The sequence below is a fragment of the Coffea arabica genome, chromosome 5c (genome assembly GCF_036785885.1).
Source record: "Coffea arabica cultivar ET-39 chromosome 5c, Coffea Arabica ET-39 HiFi, whole genome shotgun sequence".
NCBI lineage: Eukaryota > Viridiplantae > Streptophyta > Magnoliopsida > Gentianales > Rubiaceae > Coffea > Coffea arabica.
The window spans coordinates 11,044,815-11,070,947 of NC_092319.1; the positions used below are offsets into that span (position 1 = coordinate 11,044,815).

The window sequence follows — 26,133 nt, forward strand, 5'->3', positions numbered from 1 at the left end:
GCATTTAAATAAGTACCCTTATACATTATACAAATTTTGATGAGCAAAAACTAACAATTAAGTGGAAAACTTTAATGTTTTTAAGGGAATATCGAAAATTTTATAAAATTTAGGATATAAATGTAGATTTCAATTATTTTAAAGGGATACGGTCCCACGTTCCCTGTCCCCTATTATTAGATCCGCCGGTTAATTAGCACAAGTTTTGGGTCATATGTTGCAATTTCTGTGCTACATTTGATGTTAAACCATTTGCTAAGGCAACATATTATTCTTAAATTCAGTAGGATATGAGGAAACAGAAATCTAACTTAACATGTAGGATTATATGTAGCATTGAAAGTGTAAATAAAAGCCTAAAGTATGTATCTCGCATTGATTTGGACTAATAAAGTCCACTAAAACATGGAAAAAGTATGCAAATAATTAAAAGAGGAAGGGTAAAAAAGTAATATGACCCAATTCGCCCCTCACTTTCTTAGAAAAGACTTATTTGTGTCACTAACATTTAAAACGATAAAAAAAAGATCTCTTATAGTTTTGAAACTACTCAAAACCCAATTTCAAGGATGGCAGCGAGTTAGGTACTCTAAAAAATCTCTCTTACTAAATCCTAATCCATATGTCTATGTCTTTTACTAAACCCTATCGGGTAACTCTACGGATTTTAACTTTCATTACCAAATCCTTTCAATCTTGAGTTTAGATTATTCATCGGATACCTTTTACCTGTGATTTGAATAGTTCAGAAAAAGGTAATTAACTATTATCAAATTAAATTAATACATGCATCATGTTAAATCAACACATTACGTTAATTTTAAAATGATAAGAATTGAGAGGTTGAGGATTTATGGGATGATAAGCAAGAGGATTTGAGGGTCAATCAATAATCGTTATTGGATGATAAAATTAAGGCACAACATATGCTCATGTGCAATATGTGTGTGTGTGTGTGTGTGTGTTTTATGTCAATTTATTGGGTTTCGGGTTTTTACGGTTCTCTTATCAAACTGTAATGAATTATCTGGATTAACTATTAGGTTGAGTATCCGTAGATATTAGATTTTACCTTACCCATTGCCATCTCTACCCAACTCCGATCAACTTTCTAATATAGAGTCACCTGTCCCAACCACATAAATTAGGGGCATTATTGGAAAACAAACTTTTTTCCCTCCAAAAATTAAAAGAGAAAATGACTAATTTTGTCCCTCTGCATTTTAAAATATTTTCTGTCATCCACTATATTTTTTTATTTTAAATTTTTTTTAATGAGTAGAAGGTCTTAAATTCAAGAATTCCTACTTATAATCCACCCCCTTGCGCCCTAATCCAACCTTCTCCCATCCACTACATTTAAAATGATGCCAAATCATCACAACTTATAATTTTGTCCTAAAACCAAAACCAAATCAACTTTCGCCTGAGAGTCGTAAGCTCTAACCGTGTCAATGTCATCTTAGTTGCTATTAGTCAACCAATTGGTGAAAATAAAAGCGGAAGTCAAACTAAAAATCTCGCGGTTTCATTGATTGATACATGTTGATTATTTGAAGCAAATTTAATCATGTCCCCAAAACTAGAATGATTTGTCCTTGAATTTGTTGATGAAACAATAGATAAAAGTCGCATAAAAAATAACAAAACAACATTAGCAGACACTGTTGAAACGTAGACGGATTTTGTCTAGACTTGTATATATTACTATAGCAACAAATCCATAGACGAATTAACATCTTCGGCGTACGTGCATAACTATATTCTTCAATAATCAAGCATGTATTAGTCATTGGTGTAACGAGGTTAATTTGTCGTCTTCTTTTGTCTTCATCATTTAAATAATTAAATAGCCGTGAAATAATATAGAAGTAGCTAGATCGTGCCGACTGTTTCCCTAAAAGTTGATCAAATTTTAGTTTTGGAAAGAAATTGGTATGCTATCAAGAATGGTTTTAATTCCTTTCAAAAATTAGATGGAGCTACAAACGAGTTGAATTTAACCGAACATTTAGCCTTCAAGCTCGGCTCATTAAGTCATTGTGTCGAGCTCGGCCCAGCTTAGTTTGTTTATGTAATGAGTTGAAAATTGTGTTCGAACTTGGCTCATTAAAATTATCTCGATCGAGTTAGAACTCAAACTTGACTCGTATGACATAAGTGAGCTAGACTTAAACAAAAAAAAAAAAAAAGGAAAAAGCTCAAATGCGCTTGAGTATCTTATACAACTTTGCAACCAAAAAATTATAACCAATTTAATTTGTCTATTGAATGAGAAAAAAGTTTTCTAAATATAAGAATATTCTAATATTTAAATAAAACTAAATCCTAAACAATCAAGAAAAAAATAAATCTACATAATTACTAAGAAAAATTAGTAATACTAGCTTGAATAAATGTACAAATGAGCCTAGATGAACATACCCAAACTATTCATGAGTTGAGCCAGGCTCATTTAGAAAAATGAGCCTAACTTGATGTTTGAGCTCGACTAATTTAATTAAACAAATGAGCCAAGGTCAAACTTATATAATTTGAGTTAAGCTGTGAGCTCATAAGCCGCTCATTTCTTTAACAGCCCCGATTTTAGAAACAAGAAAAATTATTTTTCATAATGTAGAGGACGAAATTGGTCATTTTCTCTTTTCATTTTAGACAAAAGACTTTTATCTTCCCATTTTGCCCTAGATTAGAATATGCATGTGGCTGGGCCATACAACCCTTAGCCAGAAAGTAGGTCAGAATTGGATTCTCGGACAAAATTGGCAGGTTTCCAAAATGTAATGGATGATTTTACATCATTCTAAATATGGATACAAAGAAATACAATTTTTTTAAAAAGTGAGAGACGAATTTGCTCATTCGTATACTAAAAAGGGAAAAAAAAAAGGCTCGAAAATAGTATGGTATCTTTAATGATATTATTGCCAATCAATAAATGCTATAATATAGCTTTAACATACAAAACTTAAAAATAGGTCGAGGAAGTTAATACCTCAAGAAATTAGCCCGTTTGGATATTAAATTTTTAGAGTTTTTATAAAAAAATAAAAAGAAGAGTAAATCTTATATACACTATCACAGTTTTATATACCTCAAAAAATACACTGTAACAATGTGACATACGTAAAATAAAAGAAGTAATTGAAAAATATATTGAATGAATATTTTAAAATTTTTCTAACAAAAGTCACAATTCAAGCCAGCTTAAACTTGAGTTTAAGTCTCCCTTTTCTCTTTCCATTTTTCCAAATTCCACCCCTCCAATGCCTAAAAAAATTTTAAAAAAATTAATCATTGGACTAAATGGAAGAAAATAGAAAGCTACCAGCAAGGAATGGATGGAGCCTGGAGGATGAGAAAAGTGATAATAATGGTAGTGGTGGGCCAATAAATAATAAGTGTTTCTATCGAGTTTTAGGGGTGTATACATTTATATATGTATAAAAATAAGGAAGTCTTGATCTTGAAGGGTGGCATAAAATATGATTGCCCCATTTGCTCGGCAGCGTGAGCCAGCCTTTATTATCAACACAACCACTGTCTTAATCCCTCCTCAGACCCTCGTCTCGGGATCCTATGTGCTATCAGCTCCCTCTTCCTCTTTCTCAATCCTTCCAATATCTTCTACTCACCAACCCCTTCAGAGCCACCCTGCTTCTTTCTTTAACAATAGTCTCCAAATTATTAACTTTCTGTAGCTTTTCCAGCTCACCTTGTAAGTATTTTCTTTTTCCTCTCTTAATTAAGCCTTACTTTTTAATCTCTTTTTGGAAATATGTTTTGCATAGAAAGGTGGTTTGCATGATCTGTTACCGCTAGTTATAGATCTTAAGTTTCCAAAATTCTGGTGATTTTGGATTTGTTATCTTTCCTGCTAAATATCCCTTGTTGGTAAATTTGATTTTTTATGTATAGAGCCCTTTTCCAAGATTCTGTGACACTGATTTCTTTTCTTGGATCACTCTTCTTCAGTGCTAAATTTCTCGGTGAATTTAAGTGAACCAAATACCGTCATCAATCATTCAAACCCAATAACTTTTTTTTCTTTTGTTTTCCATTTTTTCTAGGTATTGTTTTTCTTTTAAGAAAATATGTCTGCTTTCTTCATACGACCTTTCCCTTTACCCTGTTTCTTGTTTATCTTCAGTTATGGAGCTGGGAGAAGATGAGGGTGGGGATTTGGTTTCTTTCATTTGGATGTCTAGGCATAGGGGAATGTGCATATTCTGTAATGGGCTAAAGCAACGTGAAATGATTTGGTTTTGTTTGGCGTAAAATTGCCGGACAAAACTTAAAAGGGAAAGAACAAGAAACTTGTGTGTCTTGAATAAGATATATACTATCTGGATCAAATGCATACACTATCTTTAGTTAGCTTATTTGACTTAGAAAAAGTTCTGTTTCACCATTTAGCAGGCTATGTAATTCTTTAAAGGTCCCACCTCATCCTTTAGCTGTTGAATATTGGCCATTCATCTTCATTGCAAGCTGCAATCTGTCATCCTGGCATGTCAAATTTAGGTTTCACACATTACCATTTTGATGGCTGAATGAGTCATCCTTTTGACCATGTGTTATTTCTCTTTTGCAGGTCTGTTTTATTTGTCGCTTTTACTAGGGTTCTAAGTCCGATCAAGATTTTGCCTAAGAATCACAAGGTATGTTGCTGTTAGTGCAACTGTTTTGGTTGTCCTGTGAATGGGGCAAAACTATGTTTAGTTGCTCTTTGCAATACCATGATTCTTTTGAATGCTTTATAGGAAACTAGATTAACAGTTAGTACTGATGGAGCTTAAGACAGAGTTCATGCAAAACAAAATAAGTATTTTCTGACATTTTCGTTCCCTGGCATGTAAGTAGTGTACACATGAATTTTGTCAAGGACCACCTTCAATGTTTTTAAGAGTGAAATATTGGAGATGATCAGATGAATATATTAACTGGTGTATCCTTTGAAGTATCTGTTCAAATTGCTTCAACAAGCTTCATAAGGGACGGACTACAGACTTTGGTTTTGTTCAGACAGGGATGCTTTTGAAACTGTTTTCAGTTTCATATGATAGGTATTGTTGATTTAATAGGCATATTTTTTTCCAATTTTTGAAGTCCCGCGCATAAAGGAAATATAGAAGAAATGTGAGAATCTCTTTTCAAATTGCTTCAACAAGCTTCACAAGGGACATACTACAGACTTTGGTTTTGTTCAGACTGGGATGCTTTGAAACTGTTCTAAGTTCATATGATAGGTATTGTTGATTTAGTAGGCATAAATTTTCCAACTTTTGAAGTATTGGGCATAAAGGAAATATAGAAGGTATGGGAACTTAGTGTCTCTGTAATGGCTTAGGAGCTTGGGTCACAGAAACAATTCATGGCCCATGGTTACATTTTAATGTGAAAGATACAGCTATTTCATGTAAGCTGGTTTACAATCATCTCATCACTTCAGACTACTTTTGCAGTTTTAGATTTGTTTGCGTAAAAGGTGTCAAACTGATTGTTACTCTATCAGTTTTCCTTTAACATTGTACCCGTTTTCTTGCATTGTTTTATAAAGTCTGGTTAGTTTTTGACATTTTCTTTGCATCTAACAGATTTGATTTTGCCATGGGTCTTTCGCCTTACTCAGCTCCAGCCGATGGAGGAGTGTTTTGTGTAATTTTAGTAAACACAGCCATATCAATCTCCATAGTCAAGGAGATATTTCGTTCAATCCTTCAGGTTGTTGGCATTCACATTGCAGCTTGGGAAGATTATTCCGTTGACAACACCTTGGAATCATTAGAATGTCGTGGAAGCCCCTCTGAGTCCTATATGGAGGAGTTCCGAAGCAGAACTCCAGCAATTCGTTATGATTCAATCCATAGCTGCAGTCGCCCCCGCCATGAGTGCCCAGTCTGCCTGACAGAATTCGAGCCAGATGCAGAGATTAACCACCTTTCTTGCGGCCACGTATTTCATAGACTATGCCTGGAAAAGTGGTTGAAATATTGGCATGTTACATGTCCTCTTTGCCGGAATTATATGCTACCTCAAGAAGGGCTTGAAAACACTTGTCCTATGTGAGCATAATACAAAACTGTTGAAACTGTGTCTTTAGTTGTACAGCATAGCAGTGTACAAACAATTTACTGCTTGTAGTGACCCCTGTTTTGCGTCCTTCATGGTGACGGGTCCTTGTGGCCAAGATTTGTATTGTATATTCTGTCAAAAGCTTATGCTCTATGCGGTTGAGCTTCTGATCTGAGTTTGTTGCAACACCCTGGTCTCATTTCTAGAATTGTTTTCTTGATATAATAATTTCTGCTACTTATTTATCCTGTGCTGGGAAGGATAATTGCTAAATAATTTCTGATGACAAGATATTGAACAAAAATTTTAGGGTGAAAGCAGCAGCAAGGCATCAGCATCTAAGTGTAATATGTGATTATGAGTTCAAACTTTTTCAGGATGCCTGTTAGGGCAGCTGAGATGGGATTCTTCCTCCAGTCAAGATGCGTTGTTCTAGGAAGTTCTCGGGTAAATGTGCAAATCCTTCCAGCCATGGCTTGGCAGACGAATTGATCACGGAACAAAAGCTTTGAACAGGCATGTCTTTGCCGTTGAAACAGACAATAGCCACAAAATGGTTTAAAGGTTGTTAAAATGGTTCGAGTTCCATAGTTACAGTATGGTCCAAAGAAAATACAGTTGAATAATTTGTCAAGAGACACTCGCTGCTTTCCCTGCTTTGTGCACCAGGGTTGTCATAACATATAAAACCATTTGTGTGTGTGTGTGTGTATACATGTATATATTGTGTATACATATTTGCAAGCTGCAGTTAAAACTGAACTATTCGCAGAACAATCATCCACAAAACGCATACTATATTACACATCATCAAGAAGTACAGAAGTCAACCAATAAGCAAGTCTAGCAAGGTGGTGTTAAATCCCCAAACCATGTCCTGCCACACACACCAGTCAACTTCCATGGAAGAGGAACAAAGAACATGCAAATCATCACAAGGGTGCCAAGCATTACTCCAGACGGCCTCAGGTTGCGAAACTGCTGCCAAATGCTGCTGTAAAGCAATACATTTGTCAGTTGAATTTACCCGCTAATTCGGAGAGTTTGGAGCCAACGGACATGCTGTTGTGAACCAAGCTGGTGTTCCTATGGTATCGACACCTGAAAGATCCTGCGTGTGTAGTAGGCGAGCACAGACAGTTATACTTGACACTTGACTGTTTCCTCGACGACATTGGTGATGTTGGCGTTGATGTTGCTTCTCTTGATGACCTCTTCACCGTGTCCATACATATATGTGGCACAACTATCTTTGGCTTCTCCGGTTGTTCCCCCATTCTTGGCTGTTCAGCCATCCTTGTCCTGTATTATACTGGACAAACTAGGAGAAAATTTAAAACCACATGAAGATTAGAAACACTTTCTGATGCATCAGATTATGAAAGTGAACTACTTGCCCCTAAACATTTCATGAGCAGATCATCATCCGTAAAGATCATCCTTGTATCCATCCATTAGTCTATTAGCTTAAAGAGTTATTTATTGTGCTGCTCACTGCGATGTGATGCACTTGAGATAAAACGTAGACGGGATCTATAAAGATAATTCAAAAGCGTGTTTAGGAATAATAAAATTCCTTTTAGATAACAATAATGTATCAAAATGCACCTATTTTACACTTTCAAAGACACCTCACAGTCTCATGGAAGAAATCCATCCCCAACCTTGAATTTTAGACACCTTTGCTGGGTGTCCTCTATAATTTTATGTGGGTCAATTAAACGTGTTGTATGATCATCAACGTTTAATACAAAAAGGCAAACACCTCTAACATAAAAGTTGCTTAAAAGATATAATAGAAATAGAGTGTAACACTTCCAGTTGTTTGGTTAAGTTGGTAAAAGTTGTCTGTTTGATCTTAAAGCTATTGCAAATAAAAAAGTTTTTCGCCTGATTCTTTTACCAGGTCTCACGTCTCCAACCACCGTTTTATCCCAAATACAGTCTTTGTCATAGGTGCTACAATGCAAATCTTCCAACATTTCTCCCAAAAGATACAATAAATACAAGGGGTTCCAAGATGCAGGCTACAATTCCAAGATGTGCAGTTCATGAAAATCTTCTGAAATCTATGAAGGAATCACGCTTTTAAGTTTCGATGCAAAAGAAATTGTACGATACTACTATTAGGTTCATCAATCATTTGGCTTCAAATCATTGCAATTGATTTCTTTTTGTCCTATCTTGGGTGGATTCTGATTTTTTTTTTTTTTGGTTAAAGAAAATGACATCAATATGGTTAAAATGTTGTACAAAACGAACAATTGAAACATCATTGCACATTGTTATAAATTCTGAAAATATAAACAAAAGAAAAAGACCCCAAATATACATGGATTTGTAATTACCTGGAATATGTGCTTTGTTGATAACAATGCAGGATATGAGCGGCAGAGTTGCTCTGATATTTCCTATTTTGTCAATGCAACAAAGGGAAACAGGGGAGAAAGGTTTTTGCATTGTTTTGCAGTTTGGGGAATTTTTTGTTCTTTTTTTTCTAGGGTTCCCCTAACCAATTGTTAAACAGCAAGGCCCGTTATTTACTCTTTCCAATTTTGAACGTGAGGTGATGGTAAATCCTAAATTTTACACCGTTCTTTTTATTATTACTTTTTATTTTAATTAGAGCCACCTAAGAAAAAAATTTTGGCTGCAGTAGTTCGAGATTACATGTGGAAGGTGTCACGCTGCGAGCCCGCACGCGCCCGTCGGGAGTGACAGAAGGTGTGTACCTTACAATCTAAATTATACTAGTATATTCCCCTAAATTATTTCTCCGTCCACCTTTGATGTTGTTACATGTGGACTGGAAATGGGGTTTCTAGTTTCAGTTCTATCCAGTTGGATTGATTGAAATTCGGCATAAACTAATGGAAGAGGGGCAAGAACGGTTTCTGACAGTTCACGGCCAAGATTTGGTAAAAAAAAAAAATTATACGGTCCAGATCTCATCTTGTACCTCCTTTTTAACAACATGTGTGGGATCTACAAAATTTTATTCTAGAATTACACATTATTGAAAATAAGTTACACCATTTACAAACAGAGTTACCTACAAAACCTTCTAGTGTTTTTCTTTTTATTTTCTTATTTTTTTTATAAGAAGCAGTACCACGTAAACAGGTCCACCTATATACATAATTAGATAGATATATTTATATGTAACATGTACATACTAGTACACACAGACGAACGAGGACAAACACAAGTTGATTCAGTTAGTAAAGACGGACCACTTTCTCATAAAAGCTCATGTGTTCAAATTCTGTTATATGAACAAAATTTCTCATGTGCACTTGATATTACCGTGGGAATTTCTCATGTATACTTGAACTTGATGTTACTGGCGGAATCAAATCGACTTTAGCCAATTCGGCTATGGTTGAATGGTTCGTATTCATCACAAATCGTGTTTGGAATTATAGTAGGCATTTTTGTACCTAATCTGCTTCGGCTTCTGTTAATAAGAGATGCAGTTTGCTCCTATATATGATTAATGCGTAAAATTTGACTACTTTAATTTCTGTCACAGAAAAGCCCAAATGCTTCCACAAAGTTGAACATATATTCTGGCCAGTTCATCTCGATGCAACTATGTTCATTGTTAAGGATTAAGTCAGAAACATTGTAGAATTGGCATCAATCCAGTGAAGTGCTTGACCATTAGAGACAAAAATTGCCTGTGTGAAAAACGGGTTAAATGTTTTTCTGTAAGAGGGACATTTTGTGCAAAAAGTGGAAAAAGATGAACTGATATATCGTAATCAAAATGTAAAAGTACTAACATCTAGAGTATTATAGCTCTTGAACCTCTTGTAGAGAGCAAAACTTTACACAATGAAGATTAGGAATGACAACCTAAAAGCAGAAGCCCTGAAAATCCAACAATAGGCTGATTTGATGACTTTTCAAAGCAAAATCACCATGCTTTTGCTCATTGCAATTTTCCAATGTCCTTTAAAATTGGAATTTTCCATGCTAGAAAAGTCAGTAAATTTACAGGAAAGTACAGATATAATGATGATAACAACAATTACAGCAACATGAAAAACTACCTTCAAATAATGCACCGAGCATTCAGCAGATAACAGAGGTGGTCTCAGTCGGGGATAGCAAGGATTTTTGGTTATCTCAATCGCATATGCATAATCTAAGAAGCAATTCCCAGAAATCAGGAGAGACCACATCAATTCCATGCATATATCTCAATATAAATCAAGAAACTGCAGTAAAGTGGTAAATTAAAGAGTCTACAACAAAGCATGCTCACGAAGTGATAATTCAGCATAGGCCAGTAACAACAACTACTGCATTTAAACTGCATTCTGGCCCAGCCATCTTCCAAGCCCCGTGGACAATGAAAAAAATGACAAGGGAAAGAGTTTGTCAAAGGCTCCCCACTCCAATTTGCAAATTAAAAATACCTTAGGATTTGAAGATCTGACATGCCCAGGAACATTTTGCCAGCCAAAAAAGAAATAAATTCAGGGTTAGAAAGACTAACAAATGCCTTATAGAATTCAATATCTGCTACTGCTAGGCAAGTTTGCAATGAGACATGTCATCTTATAGAACAGATAGATCTCATCTTCCTATGGATAAAGCAAGAACAACTGTGGCGAATATTGAACTAAAAATGATACATATGGAACAGATGGACCTTATCTTTCCATTGCATAAAGCAAGAACAAACCGCATACTTTGACTTGAAAAAAAAAAGAAAAGAAAAAAGGTCTGCTGTATATAAGTATATTGTCATCCTTTATCCATTGCAAAAGCAGCCTTTTTAGTCGCAGTCCACACATATGGGGACAATTTTTCAAAGTAATCTTCATTTCAAACGGAACAAATGCTAGTTTTGCAAATTTACTACCCTTTCCTTCAGTTATACCTACTTCAGCGTATATGTTGCAATAGTTTTTTCAATTGTAATAAAAGAGGGAGCCTAAATTATTAGCATTCGTTGAAGGACAAAAAGTATGTAAATTGCTGACCAAATAGACAGAAATGGCGACCCAAGTTGATACTAAATGGCAAGTACATAGGTATAATTAAATGCAACTGTTATTTGGAAACTACTACAGGATGCTGATTAATGAAACAATCTAGTAAATTGAACTACCAATAAATTACAATACACCAGTGAGCTCAACAATTTGAACTACCAATAACCAAAACTTTTCAAGGGAAACCACATGGAATGTAAACATACAGGCAGAAATGATACAGCAGCAAAACATGGAACCTCATGTGTATCAATCAGCTGGAAGCGGTGCAGGTATTAACGCCATCCTTGCAATCTTTTGTGAGGTCATTAAAAGTCTCAATCTGCTTCTTTGCCCTGAGGAAAACTTCTGTATCGACAGCGTTCCTCATGTAACCATCAAACTCAACAGGATTTCCATTGTTAAGTTTCATTGTGTCTTCATACCATTCACTGGTCTCATTCCACAGATCTTTGTATTCATCAAGAAAATGGGTGGCATACTTATCCTTCAAAGGGTCAAAGAAAGCTGTGTCCGGTTCATTTGTTGCAATGTAGAGGTTCCTGCCATCTTCAATTTTATCCTGCAAGGTCGAGAGAAGAGCTTCAGGGGATGTATCTGCATCAAGATTAGGCCATAACTCCTTATTTCTAGCTTTCTCCCCTCTCTCAATGTGAACTGAGTCATAATCCCAATTTAACCTTGAAGAAATAGATGATACAATGTCCATCAACCGTCTAGACTTCCATACCAAGTGCCAAGGCCTTTGGACAACAGACTCTGTCTCACCCTCACACACCCTAAACCAGTAATTATCTGGCTCGACAGACCCAAACTTCCTCATAATTAAAGCATCCTTAACACCAACTAACTTCATTGGTGTGATTTTAAAGTCTTCCACAAGATGGAGGGTTAATCCATCCTTTTGATACCATTTTTTCCAATCTTCCCAAAACTGACCCTGATCTAGTACAGATGCTGACTCTTTCAAGTGCTCAAAATCAAAGTAAAACCTGAAGTCTTTCCCTTCCTCATCCAGACCAGATGAAGTGTATATCTTATTCAAACAAATGCTCAGATCCATTACAAGAGTCCGATTCAGATACTGAGCTTCACCCAACGCACACATGAAACTCCAAAGATAATGGTTCATGTTCTTGCACCTATCCCCACCATTGGTGTAAAGCAAGTACTTGCCACGGCTGAACGACCCCTCTGATTCAACCACAGGGAGTGTATCATTCACACTTTCGCCAACCTCAGGGAGGACAATTGTCTGTTTGGGTGCCTGTGCCATTGGCTTCTCAAATCCTTTCTGATTCCTCTTCCTCTTCCTCGCATTCCCACCAGAATGATAATCGCCAATTCTAACTACACTAAGCGTGCAATTCTCTGACCGAGAAACTACAAAACTCCTGTAATCTTTATAGAATGCAGCAGTCTTCCCTTCCATAGGCCTAAATCTCCATGCCATGTGGCAGGAACTATCATCATTCCCACGCACCGGTTTTCCAAACCGATAAAAATGTATATCTTTAAACTTCTCAATAGCAGCCTTCATCAGCAGATGGAATATCTCGGGGTCAGTGCAATCAACAGGTTCATCAGTTTTCCCCTCACATTCACGATCATTACTGTCTTTACTACTCTCAGTGGCTGCCTCAGGCACCGCATTCTCCACATCAGTAATGTTTATAAACGTCGCAAATGCAGTCTGATTCGCAGCCATAAAGTCCTCACCGGTCTTGACAACAGTAGTATCAGATTTAAACGTGGCATTGGAAGTAGATGTAAGAAAATTTGTGATCTTTGTTGAAGGGTGAAACAAAGGGTCTTCAGGTTTATAAGTTGCAGCAATTATGGTAAAAATCAAGACCCCAAGTACAAACATGCTGAAACAAAGGTTCCCAATCATTGCTAATGCATTGGGTCCTAAATTTTCTGGCCTAAAATTACCATTCCTAGAGAGCAAAATCTGAGATCGACCATACATTTTCTGAGGTTTCTTGAATCACAATCCACTATAACCAAGCTCAAAAAGAATAAATACAAAAATTGACCGCAAACACAATGACAGTGGAAAAAACAGCAACACCCAAGTGAAACGAAGCAAACAGGTATCCAAGAAACACAAGATTTATGCAGGAAATCAAAGGGTTTTACAGATCTGGAAATGGCAATGAGAAACTACAAAGATGGTTTCTAATGTCTTACCTCATGCATGATCCAGATTGGTTATGAGGAGAGGATACACACTTTCCATCACCATAACTGTGTGTAGGAGTGTGTGTTCTTCCGAAAGATGATTTATGGATTTTTAATGTTGCAATGCAGTCAAAGGTTTCGATGCGATAATAATTGGTAGGGCTTTTTTTACTAAATTTTTGTTAGGGTGTTAAGATGATGCCACGTGGAACCATGTGTGATGTCAACCGTTGGATTGTTTAAGTGCTAAGGAAGTGGGGAAATGGCTGGGAGCGGTGGGGTAAAGAGGGAATGAAAACACCGACAAGTTGGGTCTGTTTCCAGTGGCAGAAATGTAATTAGAGGAATGAACTTGGGCATTAAAATTAGAAGAGAATCCTATTTTATTAACTAATTTAATAGTAGAATTTAATTTTGGATCTGGATTTGCAAGAAGCGTTCAATTGTTCACTTGACCTAAGGCTTTTGTGTTATCAGATTGTTTGTTGGGTTATTATCACTTTATCCCTTTTAACTATATCGCTAGTATCAGTTTACCTTCTAATGATATCTTTCAATCATTTCACCCCTATAAGTAATTCAACTCAACATGTTAATAAATTTTGAACAAAAATACCCTTTTATTCTATAGCATTACTAAATTGTTATTACTATTTTATTCCTTTAAATTATAGTGATATAATTACTTTAATTTCTAATATTATTTTCTAAGTATTTTACTTCATCGTTAATCTAACTAGTATGATAAAAAAAATTTAAATATATTTACCATTATATATATAATTAAAAATAAAAAAGTTGGAATGATTATTCTTCTTTTTTTTTCACTTTAAGAGATCCAAAAATATAAAAATAAAAGAGTTTTCTCAAATTTCTTTTTTCACACTTATTAATACTAGGACAAGAAAAAGAGATAGAAAAGAAGGAGACAGAAAATTAGATTTTGCAAAGAAAAAAATTAAAAAAAAGTCTAACATTATCGTATTAATTTAAGGTTGTTGGAATTAGAATTGAAATCTAATGGTAAACAATAAAGTAAAATAATTTTAAATAATAAAAACATTTAATTCTTTCTTATTTGTATTTTTTTAAAAAAAGAATTGAGCTCTCTCTCTCCCCCCTCCATTCCCCTCCCGATCTTTCTATATTTTTTAAATATTAATAAGATTGCAAAAAAAAAAAGATTAATACTTTGACTTTTTTTTTCTTGATACTAAACAGAAGAAGAGTCATTCTAAATTTTTTATTATTTTTATTATATAAAAAGGAGGATACTTTCTTCTAAAGTTTTTTAACTTGCTAAATTGGTTTAATAGTGGGATAAATTGCTTAAAAAATAACTCTATGGGATAAATTGATAGTGAGACTATTGTTTATGGGGGTAAAGTGATAGTAACTTTAAGGGCTAAACTTGTCTTTTTACTTTAATTAACAAACTCCGTTAAATTTGACCGTTAGTCTTGGGGGTAAAGTGACTAAAAGATAACATTAAGGGAGAAATTGATAGTGGCACGAAACGTTATGGAATAAAGTAATAATAACCCTTGTTTGTTCGAGCTCTTACTAATGTTAAAGAATGTGATTAAACTCATTAATATACTGGCGGATGGCATCATCTGTGTGGCTACTTGCAGAAAAATTTTAGGGTTAATTACATTTTATCGCCTTAAAGAATACCTCATTTCTCAATTTACCCCTTAACCTTTAATTTTGCTTACTTAATCCCTTTTAGGATAAAATTACCCTTGCATTATTTTGACTTTTCATTTACCTTATTTTCCTTTCTTTTATTTCTTTTTCTCTTTCTTTTTTATTTAATTCTTCCTCTTTCCCACAAAAATCTTCACCTTAATGATTGAAATTAAAAAAAAAAGGAATTACAGAGATCTATCTTCTCCCTAAATGATTAAAAAAATATTCAAATCACTTTTCTAAAATACAATTTTTTTAGCCTTTCAATTCTTTTAATTTTGGATTTTCCTCTTTCCTTTTTACTTTTTAGTTTCTCATTTTATTCCCAAGAAAATATTTTAAGATGAAATTGTGGTCTGATTAATAATCATCAATTGAAATTTGTGACACGTGGCATCATACAAAAAATCAAAATTAGTTTTTGATGCCTTTTAAACCTTCACCCAGAAATATGCAACTACAAACTCAAAACAAAAATTTTCGTTGAAATGAAATTTCTATCGGGAAGGGTGAAAGAGAGAAGAAAAAGAAAAAGAAATAAAAGAAAGGAAAACAATTTCATCTTATGATATTTTCTTGTGAATAAAATGAGAAACTAGAAAGGAAAGAGGAAAACCCAAAATTAAAAGAATTGAAAGGCTAAAAAAATTGTATTTTAAGAAAGTGATTTGAATATTTTTTTAATCATTTAAGAAGAAGATAGATCTCTACAATTCTTCTTTTTTAATTTCAAACATCAAGGTGAAGATTTTTGTGGGAAAGAAAACGAATTAAATAAAGAAGAAGTAGAAAAAGAAATAAAAGAAAGGAAAACAAGGTAAATGAAAAGTCAAAATAATGCAAGAGCAATTTTGTCCTAAAGGGGGTTAAGTGAGCAGAATTAAAGGTTAGGGGGTAAGCTGAGAAATGGGGTATTCTTTAAGGGGATAAAATGTGATTAACCCAAAATTTTATGACGATTAACTTTTTAGCAAGCCTTGTAGTTGATTTTTGATCAATAAAATAGTGCCAATTGAACAAATAAAGATCTCAAGATCTTATTTGGATTGTATTTAATGTGGAATTTATAAACCCTAAAATTTGATTTGGAGTTTTCTTTTTTGGGCTGAAGATAGGGGTGACAATTGGGTCGGGTGCGGGTTAGCGGATCAGGTTAAGACTCAAGTATTTTGAACAATACGTCAACCAAAATACGATACAAAATTTAAATGGATCAATTTTTTTTACTCGAATACAACTCATTAATTTCGCTGGTTATCCGAATCCGACCTGAATAACTTGTTTGCTTAACCATTTTTTTTTTATTTTTTTAACCTTCTCACTTTGATAGTATGGCTGATTTTTTTTTAATAATGAGTTTCCATAAGAATATAGAAAATTGCAACCCAATCTCATAGTATTTTTTGGTTTTTCTTTTTGTACAAAAAAAAAAATCATGAACAAAAACAAAACTACGACACTTTCACAAATAAAATACCTATTTTCACATAATATTCATGATTCCATTTTTGTAATACTAGCTTATAGCCTTAGTTAGTTTTCTTTTTATTTACTTTGTGCCTCTAATTTATTAATTGAATTATGGTTAAATACCAAAAACCCCCCTATGGTTTGACTAATGTTCACTTTACCTTTCTATGGTTTGGAAACCTACAATTTGACTCCCCGCCATTTTAACTAAAGTAAAAGTCTGACGGAAAACATTTAGACTAACGTCTGAACGGAAAATGTCACAATTGCCCCTCTATAAGTCAAACCCTTGGAAGAATGTTTCGTGCATTTGAGAATGTGTAAAATACCAAAAACCCCCCTGTGGTTTGTCAAATGTATACTTTATCTCCCTATGGTTTGGAAACCTACAATTTAACTCCCTGTTGTTTCACCTAAAGTGAAAGTCTGACAGAAATACCATTATTGTGGATGTTTTCTGTTAGACTTTTACTTTAGTTGAAAAGACAAGGAGTTAAATTGTAGATTTCCAAATCATAGGGAGGTAAAGTGAACATTAGTCAAACCATAGGAGGGTTTTTGGTATTTAACCCATTGAATTATAAAATTATATATTAAACATTTCAAATAGATCAGATAGGTCAACCTGCCTGAATTTGAATTGAACTCATGAAGAGCAAACTCATACCGACTAATTTTGTGTTAGATTCGAGTCGTGTTAAGAATTGTCACATCTAACTGAAGACCAACTCTTCAAGTATTCCAGTCACCTTATTTGTTCATTTTAATGAGTTTAAAATTGTATTCAAGTTACTTTATTTATGACCATTTGGGGTTGTCATAGTTTATTGAAAAATATTTATTAAGTGCTTTAAGTGCTTTTAAGTATATTATTTGGCGATATAGTTCAATAAGTACTTATTGTATAGAATAATATGTAATTTAATTTTTTTTAAATGTATTTATCTCTTTATTTAGTTTATAATATAGGATAAAATAATTAAATTTAATATTTTATTTTTTAAATCACAAAAGTTACTCTAAAAGTATCAAATTTGAGTTTTTGTTAAAATGCTTATAACATCAAAAACTTCACCCCTAATTTTACGGGATAATGTTCACTAAACACTTTATAAAGGGCTTTTAACATTTAAAATATTTTTTTTTACCAAAAACACCGCAACCTCGAATGGGGCCTTATTCTAACCAGCCAAACTCAAAACCAGCTTTTATTAAGTCTAATTCAAGTAGTTTGCATTTTCATAATGTACATTTCAAATTTTAGCTGATCAAGCCAATCTAGTAGTCCCACAGAAAAAAAAAAAAGAAAAGCAAATTGAAGTCAAGTTCAAAACATTAACAAACATAAACTATTATTCTTGTTTTGCTTGATTAATTGGGATACTAAACTCAAATTTACCTCATGATAGTCATGCTCAATTCGACTATCTGGGCAGTTTGATTTCTCTTTTAACCGATGCTTTAAAACTAGAAGAACTTCCAATCTTGCATTAGCTATCTTGCTTGCTACAGGATATACAACCGCAAAGTTATAATGTCTTTCTACAGTGGCAGCACCAGATGCACGTCCCACGTTCCTTCTGATATTTCACAATTAATGCAGCAAGAACATGTTATTCATCATCTGCGAAGCGGCCAATAGGCCAAGTTATTTTTGTGGATGGGAATAACAACATAATGGTTAAGTTCATTATGATTTGTACAATTTGAGATACTTTCTTCTTGTCCAGTTTCAGGGCGTTGCCTTCATGTTTACAACACGATCTATGAACGTAGTTTACAAGAATTAATCTTCTGAACTTGTGAGATCAAAGTTAAAGATGTCCAAATCCCAGCAAGGTCATAAAAATCACCTCAAAGGGACTAAAATCGTATCACCAGCCTGTGCTATCTAACGTAAGTTAACTATGCAGTTTCACTTTCATGAATGACTGAGGGAAAAAACTGAGACTAGTTAAGTAGAAACCTGATCTCCAAACCAAATGCATTAGTAATATGAACAAAAGCTATGAAGGGGTACAGGATGAAGCCCTTATCTCCATACGGTTCATGCTGAGCTCCATGCTTCTATTAACCATGTCTTCCATTAATCTCTTGGCTATTTCTGCCGCTTTATCTGTTCCATCAACTCGTGTAGCAAAATCATATACTATTTTCTCAAATACAGCAGATGACATCTTTTTGTCAGGAGGGGAGTCTCTAAGCAGGTCCAAAAGTTTTCTAGCTCTTTCCTGAGCTTGAGGTGTACCCTCTGCAGTGAGTCGTAGGAGGCCTGGAATGGGGCCTTCATTAAGAATGGGATCCCTATATTTATCTCGGCAGCTCTGGCACAACGACAGTAAAGCTCCAACTGCATGTTCTGTGCTAACAAGAGATCCATCCTCAACTGTTAAAACTAGAGTCAGTATTCCACCATCCGCATTTGTTATTGCCGACCGTCCTCCTTCAGAATGAGAAAGGATCTCAAGTAGGGCTGTTGTTTTCTCAGCAAGCTTTGAGTATTTTTTGCATTCCTTAAGGAGTTTTATTAACGGAGAAGCTGCTCTAGCATCGAGAACCAGCTTAGGTTCTTCTTTGTTAGTTGAGAGATTGTGGAGAGCTGTGACAGCATCAACTCTTCCTTGAACACTTCCAGAGACAAGTATCTGCATCAAAAGAGGGGCAACTCCAGAAGCTGCAATTACTGACTTATTAGCTGCTGCTGCTGACAATGATAACATAGTTGCAGTTGCCAATTCTCTTAAATTGCCATTTTCAAGTTTCAGGAGCTCAACTAGAGGGGGAACAGCACCAGACGTAACTATCCCGATCTTGTTTCTGGGAATAGTAAGTGAAAATAACAGCATCAGACAATCTGACAGTACACGAGTTCCCCCTCCCTCCCCCCTCCCTTTCTGTTTCACAAATGCCCAACACCTAAATGCCTAACAGTACGTAAGGTATTACCCTAACATAACTGTCTAATTAGATCCACTAACAATTCAAAATTCAGAAAAGAAGCTCTTTGCTTTCTTGACTTGTGCTCAGGAAATTCCAAAAGCAATACAACACATCACAACACAAATTTCACTCACAAAGCACTCAACTGCAAACACAATGATGAAATTACCCCTACAAAGAAGAATTGTGAGCGTGGCCATGTTTAATACAATACTATTTGTAGAAACATGTTCCTTACTTGCACACTTAAAGAAAAATAACGAAAAAAAGTGAAAAATCAAAGCTCGAGCTTTATCTTGAATCTAGTCATCTGCAAATTAGTTGCATTTTGATTATGCCTCTTAATGCAAAAGCTCTGAGGTTAAATTCCATCAAGAAGTACTACTAATCCAAATTAACCAAAGAAAAGGTACTCAAATCTGTAACCAAACACTTCAAAAGTACTTTCTAAAACTAAAAGCACTTCTAGCATGAATGACCATAATGCCAAACATCTTTATGACTCAGGAACATAGCCCTTTGGTCACTTTATTGACAAGAGAGTATTTGAATCATAATTTTAAAAAAAATACTAGTGGAAAATTTTTAGACATAATTATGACAAAAAAAAGGATGCCGTATTCCAAATCAGGAAAATTCAGTTGCAGCCAAGCTCAATAACAGCCTGGTGTTCTTAATGGCCTGGCTCTTCTGCACTGCACTTCTGGGAAAAGTGACAACAAGTGCAACGTCAAGGTTGCTATTCTGCTGAAAAAAATTTTTTCCTCTAGTGTCAAAACCAGCATCTTAATTACCATCTTTTAGTTTCTAAACTGTTATCTACTTTCCTAGAATGGAATGCTTTAAGCACAATACCTTTCCTCCTATCAAAACTCAGAACCTAGAAAAGATGGTTACTCTACAATATCATGATATCAAACATTTTTATCTTAATCGAACCATGGGACTTAGCCAACTCCTTTCTGGAACTCTTTCCCAATGAAGTTAAAATGCTGATTTAGGATTAATAAATTGGAATAGTGATCCTTATGTAACTGTTTATGGAATAGCATGTAACCTCCTTCAACATCCCTAAATACATTGTAATTTATAGAAGAGCTCGGCCATTGTCTTCAATAATGGTAGGAAAGACATACCAATACACCTAAAAGTAGGCACAGTCTCGAGGAGTAAAGAAGAACTTAAGCATCTCAATTATCTTTCAAAGACAAGATTAACTCTCTTTATTCCAAATTTGTATCTTTTACTTTGGCAAGGCACAACAATTAAAGAGAGCTGAGAATATAATAATTCAATGAAACATTGAAGAGAAAGTTTGAAACATGTGAATTGACCAATTAGGAAACTTTGAAACCGTTCCTCTTTATGGATTATAAAGCATTCGAAAACAAGAAGAATTTTGTCATTAGCTTCTAAGAAGGAAAAAGATGATAATTTGTGATTAATTGCAAAGAAAATTAACACGCTCAGTAGCAAACAGCAGCTATTGAACAGCTATTCGAGCAATCAATATATGTTTTAGCATTTTCATTCCAAATGTAAATATGGTCAATCATAGGTCTTCATATCCACTAAGCAATACCATGAATGCTGTATAAATTAGTTTTACAAGATCTCCATTTCTGAAACAGAAACATTTTGAAACACATATTGCAAGACGGTACTCGGGATTAATACCACCATATATGAAGCTAAACCAAACTTTTTCAAGTTAGAATATCTGTACTTCAACATCTTTGGTGAATCAAATAAGCTAATCATCTTAAATTGAATAAACACATCAAGACAACCTGAGCTTACAGGGCAAGTGAATTATTATATTCTAACTAATAATCTCTGATCAGCACTTTCTAACTAATATTCTCTGATAAGCACTTTCAAACTAATATTCTAATTATATCCATTTTCATGTTTCTAATTTTCTATATTTACCTACATCAGGTTCAAAACATCTGCTGCAATCTATTACAACATCAAGTTTCTTTCAGCAACTATCACAACAGTTTTTTTTCTTGAAAATGGTTGGTGCTGATCTCAGGTTGAATATTTGCTCAAATTGCATCAACTTGTCGTGCCAAGATCCAATGACTGAAGCTGGAGCTCAAAATCATATTGCTAATGTCAAAATCCTGACAGCCACAGCCAGGATCTGTATATTAAAATAATTTTGGTAAATTTTAATTACTTATCCATAGGAATTCGCATATGAGCCATTTGCAAGGAAAACCACTTGGCCTTTTGCCAAGCAATCTATATAGCTAAACCCTCATTCTACATTTCAAACCTGTTATCCTTTGTTTCCAATTCTTCTTTCTCCCCTCCCATTTGCTTAGATCACCTAAAAATCTCCACCAAAGTTTTTCTGATCTTTGAGTCTCTTTATCAAAGAAAAAACACCAGTAATAAACACACCTCTGTAAGAATTTTTCTTGCCTAGTCTCTCTATCTGCATCTCCTTACCCAGGCTACATGTGGAAAAGGCTTTATTTAGATCGGAACAGGTAATGGCACTGATGTTATTTGTCTCCCTGTACAGGGTATGAACTTAGCATATTTCATGATGTTACTGAAGATATCTGTTTGTGAATGTCTCTAATCCAATAAGTCATGATTTTTAACATATCCAAAGCACAGGTAGTCTATTGATGAGTTCTTAACTCAATGTCATATCTAGGTTTCATAATGCAGGGTTGACTGAAGTCAAGTTCAAAATCAGTTTTATGTTAATTTTTGCTCTTAAAAATGTCAGTTTTACAGATAAGACATATCAAAGTTCTAGATAACTTAGCATGACGACTTGCAGGGTACTATAACTAATAACTGACAACGGTAACTACATATCTCATGTGCTGTTGTTTCTGTAGCATTATTTGTCATTGTAACATCATACCGATTATAATTCTATTATATTATTGTAGCACATCCTGTTTACTTGTCTAGAGTGAAATGCACCAATCATTTTCTCATAAAATATTAAAACTCCTGAAGGAAGTTCTTGCAGTGCACATGGTTTGTCTGAACCAAGGGAGAAAATTTGAAACCAGCTTTTCTCAGCTCTGGTTCCTAAAGACAACATCCTCACAAACTTGCCTTGCAGCGTAACAGTTAAGTTCTTCTGACTTCCTACCACAAGACAGGGCAAAACTTTTCCCTTGAAAATAAAGCAAAATGGAATGACTAAAGACAGGTATAGAAAGACTTGAAAAAGTAAGACTCTTATTCTGGTGCTTATGTTTGAAATTTCAGTCAATATTGCTAAGTTTCATTCAACTATAAGCAGCTATGCAGCTGATTTGCCTCAATTGCATTTCATTCTGGTCACTGATTTTCTTTAGGCATGCCATATCACATTAGGCACAAATTGATGATGTTTATTGCTTGGCACTAAAGAGAAAAAAAAAGTTCATATACTAGCAAGTTGTTCCACCAGAGTAGTCTCCAAACGCAAAAAAAGTAACCAACACAGTGGAACAAAAGTAAAAAAAAAAAAAAAACCATAATATTGGTATTAAAAATGATTTCATGCACCAAAAGCTAGTAATCCTTTAACTATCAATCATTTCAATTTTTCGTGCATCATCTAATTTCAGCAGAGACACCAAATCTACAGAAATTAATTTGACCACAATCCCACTTTCAGTGGATACCAAAATAAGTTCACATAAGAAACCTGTTCCTACGAATTAATTGATTTACAGATTAAAACTGGGCAGAGGAGTATTCAAATATTCGCACAACTAAATTACATATCAAATTTCTGAATCCTTCCCTCGATTACAAACCATTTTCCAGCAACACTAAATCTTAAGCTCACTCGAACTTCCACAGAAACATCAATATTACGTATTTGAGGCTTTTCAGCACATAAAGGGAAGCAAAAAATTGGCGAACCGGAAAACATTTTGAAAAAAAAATTATATGAAAAGAAAAGCGGACCGTTCATTGCGAACAGCAAGATTAAGGAGGGCAAGGAGGGCGGGCTCTCGAGCAGCAGGCTGATGAAGCATAGAAACGAGGGGCGGAATGACGCCAGCGGCAGCCAAACGAGAACGGGTTTTGGAGGAAGAAGATTTCGACTTTCTGACGAGTTTTCTCACGTCTTTTGCTGCTTCTATTTGGGCATTTAAATTCCCACTTCTTAGAAGTCTCTCGACCACTTGCTCGATTTCCTTATTATGCGGCAGCGGCTGCCGCAACTCCTCCTGCTGCGGCGGCGTAGATTCTGCCGCCGGTGATGTTCCGGTGCTCCGGGGCAGCTCGTCTTCCATCTGTTTGATAATAAGACTGCTTTACTGCTCTCCTTCTCAGTGTCTTCCCGTTTCTAATCTTGGGGGTTATATAATGCTAAGTAGGTAACATTTTTGCTTTTCGATTTTATCTTTTTTTTTTTGTCAGTTTTAAGTTTATCTTTCTGTTTTACAGAGTTATCTAAGTTTGTCTTTTAGTTCTATGGAGCATCACTATCTATGTCAATAATCTATACTTATAATGGAGGAGGGGGCAGAGGAAGCGAAATGATTCTTGAAGGTTCATAGTCAAGATTTAGCCAAAAAAAAAAAAAAAGGTTTAGATTGCATCTTTTATATTAGTGGAGCCTATAAAATTTTATTTTATAGTTACACGTTGTTGAAAGTAAATTATACTGTGTGCATATAAAATACATCTTGTGTATTTTACACAAAATCGATTCGAACGATTTTCTGACAAATCGTTCGGCCCCTTGTCCACCTATAAATATACTAGTTGTCAGGTAGTTTGTTGATAATATGACATGCATCACTTTCCAAAATGCTTATCTATTAATTTAGTTCAAATGTTTAAATCAGCAACAAGATTAAACACAAGTGTTTATTGGATTTATTGGACTTAGCTCCTTTCTAGTAGATTTTCTTTTCATTTTCTGCAGTGCATGGTGCACATTTGGATGTATGACATGTATATTCATTTATTAATAATGGTTAAGATTACTCAAATTTAAAATGATCATGTCCCTTTTTAGTAAATAAAGACACACGTCATGCATCAAGATATGTATTGTGAGAAATGGAGAGAGGAGCTAAATCCATGTTTGCTTGTGGGGAAAAGGGAAGAAAAGTGAAGGAAAATAACTTTCCTACAAATTTTGAATATTTGTTCGCCGGGAAACTTATGGGACCCATCACATAAATTTTTTCGGTAATCACTCATTTTCCTATAAAATTTTTCCTACTGAAATTGATAGGAAAGTAAGTCACAAGAAAGTTTCAACTAATTAGTTTTTTTTACTTCTTTTTTCTAAACTATTTCCTCCATTCTAAACTTCTACATAAATTAGTATATCTTAGAATTTACAATTCAAACAGCTGGCTTGTAGGTAGACATTCTATTCTTATTTTAAAAATTAATGAATTAGTAATTTATTGAATCATTTAATGCTCCTTTTTTATATTTATATATTTTTTAAATAACTTATATACACATATTACACACACACACACATAAACTTATTATTAAAGAATGTGATTATTTTTTAAGTAAACAACTCTTCCAATATGCAGCAAAATTACATGTTTTTACATATTAAATACCAAAAAATGGAGAAATTCAATATTGAATATTTTCTATTAAGGAACATAGTAGCCAATTTTCCATGACTTTTCGGCTAAACAAACACAAGGATTTTGTATTTTGTTGCATCATTTTCTTGTTAACCAAACAAATCTGGAAAAGTTTCCTTTTCCTTTTCCTTGCTTCACTTTTCCTATGACACAATTTCTTATACGATTTTCCTATCAAACAAACAGAGTCTTAGTGAAGAGACTGTCTAAGTAAAACCTTTCCCATATGTGGTTTTTAAACTAACTTATCAATAAGCCTCTCTAATCTACCTATTTATCAATTAAGATATTTTGGAAGTTTTCAAATACTAACACAATTCCTCAAAAAAAAAAAAAAAATACTAGCACAATTTGGTATGTGTTTTGTAATCATTTTTGTAATGTTCCAAAAATTTTAAATTCATCACTCAACATTCTCGAACACCAAACATAAATGTTGTGTTACATAAGGACAACATGTCCTCCTATAATTTCACTATCCTAACCTTTTTTTATCTGAATTTGATTAATGGTATGTGATGCTTATCTATTACAAATGTTTAAATTCAACAAGAAAAAGTTTGCTTAAACTAACTTCAAATGTTTATCTGTTAGTTTATCTATTAGTTTACTTCAAATGTTTGAATTGTCAAGGTTAAATTAACTTAATCAAAAAATTGTCTAAGTAAAATTCTTTACTTTAATGTTTCCTATAAGTAGTAAAAATCAAAGTTAAACTAACTTATATACAAACTTCCTAATCTACCTATTTATCAATTCGGATATTTTATTAGTTTTCTAATAGTAACAATTTGGTATGTGTTTTATAATCTTTTTTTGAAGGCTTCAAAAATTTTAAACTCAACACTTAACATAAAATTGTCTAAGCAAAATATGTTACTTTAAAATTTCCTATAGGTAGTAAAAATCATAGTTAAATTAACTAATGAATAAACCTCCCTAGTCTACCTATTTATCAGTTGAGATATTCTAGAAGTTTTCTAATACTAACAATTTGATATGCGTTTTATAATCTTTTTTGAGCGCTCCAAAAATTTAAACTCATAACTTAACATTCTCCAATACTAAACATGTTACGTTATATAGGGCTAATATTAGAGTTTTTAACGAACCGAGCTATTCGCAAATATACTCATGTTCGGCTTATTCAAGGTAAAAAAAGTTCGATC

The 26,133-nt window shown here is 34.1% G+C and overlaps 3 protein-coding genes across 3 annotated transcripts; 1 reads left to right on the forward strand and 2 right to left on the reverse strand.

Moving 5' to 3' along the window:
- The first annotated feature begins 3,462 nt into the window (after positions 1–3,462).
- Positions 3,463–6,261, forward strand: LOC113691099 (probable E3 ubiquitin-protein ligase XERICO). Its single transcript, XM_027209301.2, has 3 exons — positions 3,463–3,718; positions 4,595–4,661; positions 5,598–6,261. The coding sequence occupies exon 3, from the start codon at positions 5,611–5,613 to the stop codon at positions 6,067–6,069; it is 459 nt and encodes a 152-aa protein (XP_027065102.1). The 5' UTR covers positions 3,463–3,718; positions 4,595–4,661; positions 5,598–5,610; the 3' UTR covers positions 6,070–6,261.
- Positions 6,262–11,095: 4,834 nt separating this feature from the next.
- LOC113690116 (uncharacterized) lies at positions 11,096–13,390 on the reverse strand. Its single transcript, XM_027207939.2, has 2 exons — positions 13,275–13,390; positions 11,096–12,804 (listed from the first exon to the last, which is right to left on the reverse strand). The coding sequence occupies exons 1-2, from the start codon at positions 13,281–13,283 to the stop codon at positions 11,335–11,337; spliced, it is 1,479 nt and encodes a 492-aa protein (XP_027063740.1). The 5' UTR covers positions 13,284–13,390; the 3' UTR covers positions 11,096–11,334.
- Positions 13,391–18,192: 4,802 nt separating this feature from the next.
- Positions 18,193–23,708, reverse strand: LOC113689025 (U-box domain-containing protein 7-like). Its single transcript, XM_027206858.2, has 2 exons — positions 23,304–23,708; positions 18,193–19,244 (listed from the first exon to the last, which is right to left on the reverse strand). Exons 1-2 carry the CDS (start codon positions 23,633–23,635, stop codon positions 18,434–18,436), a joined length of 1,143 nt encoding a protein of 380 aa, XP_027062659.1. The 5' UTR covers positions 23,636–23,708; the 3' UTR covers positions 18,193–18,433.
- Between the last annotated feature and the right edge of the window lie 2,425 nt (positions 23,709–26,133).

Excerpts from the sequence above, each read along its gene's own strand:
- LOC113691099 (XM_027209301.2), top strand. The coding sequence starts at position 5,611 with ATGGGTCTTTCGCCTTACTCAGCTCCAGCCGATGGAGGAGTGTTTTGT.
- LOC113689025 (XM_027206858.2), bottom strand. The coding sequence starts at position 23,635 with ATGGAAGACGAGCTGCCCCGGAGCACCGGAACATCACCGGCGGCAGAA. Across the intron at positions 19,245-23,303 it reads CTTGCTGTTCGCAATGAACG|AAACAAGATCGGGATAGTTA; the intron begins GTCCGCTTTTCT and ends TACTATTCCCAG.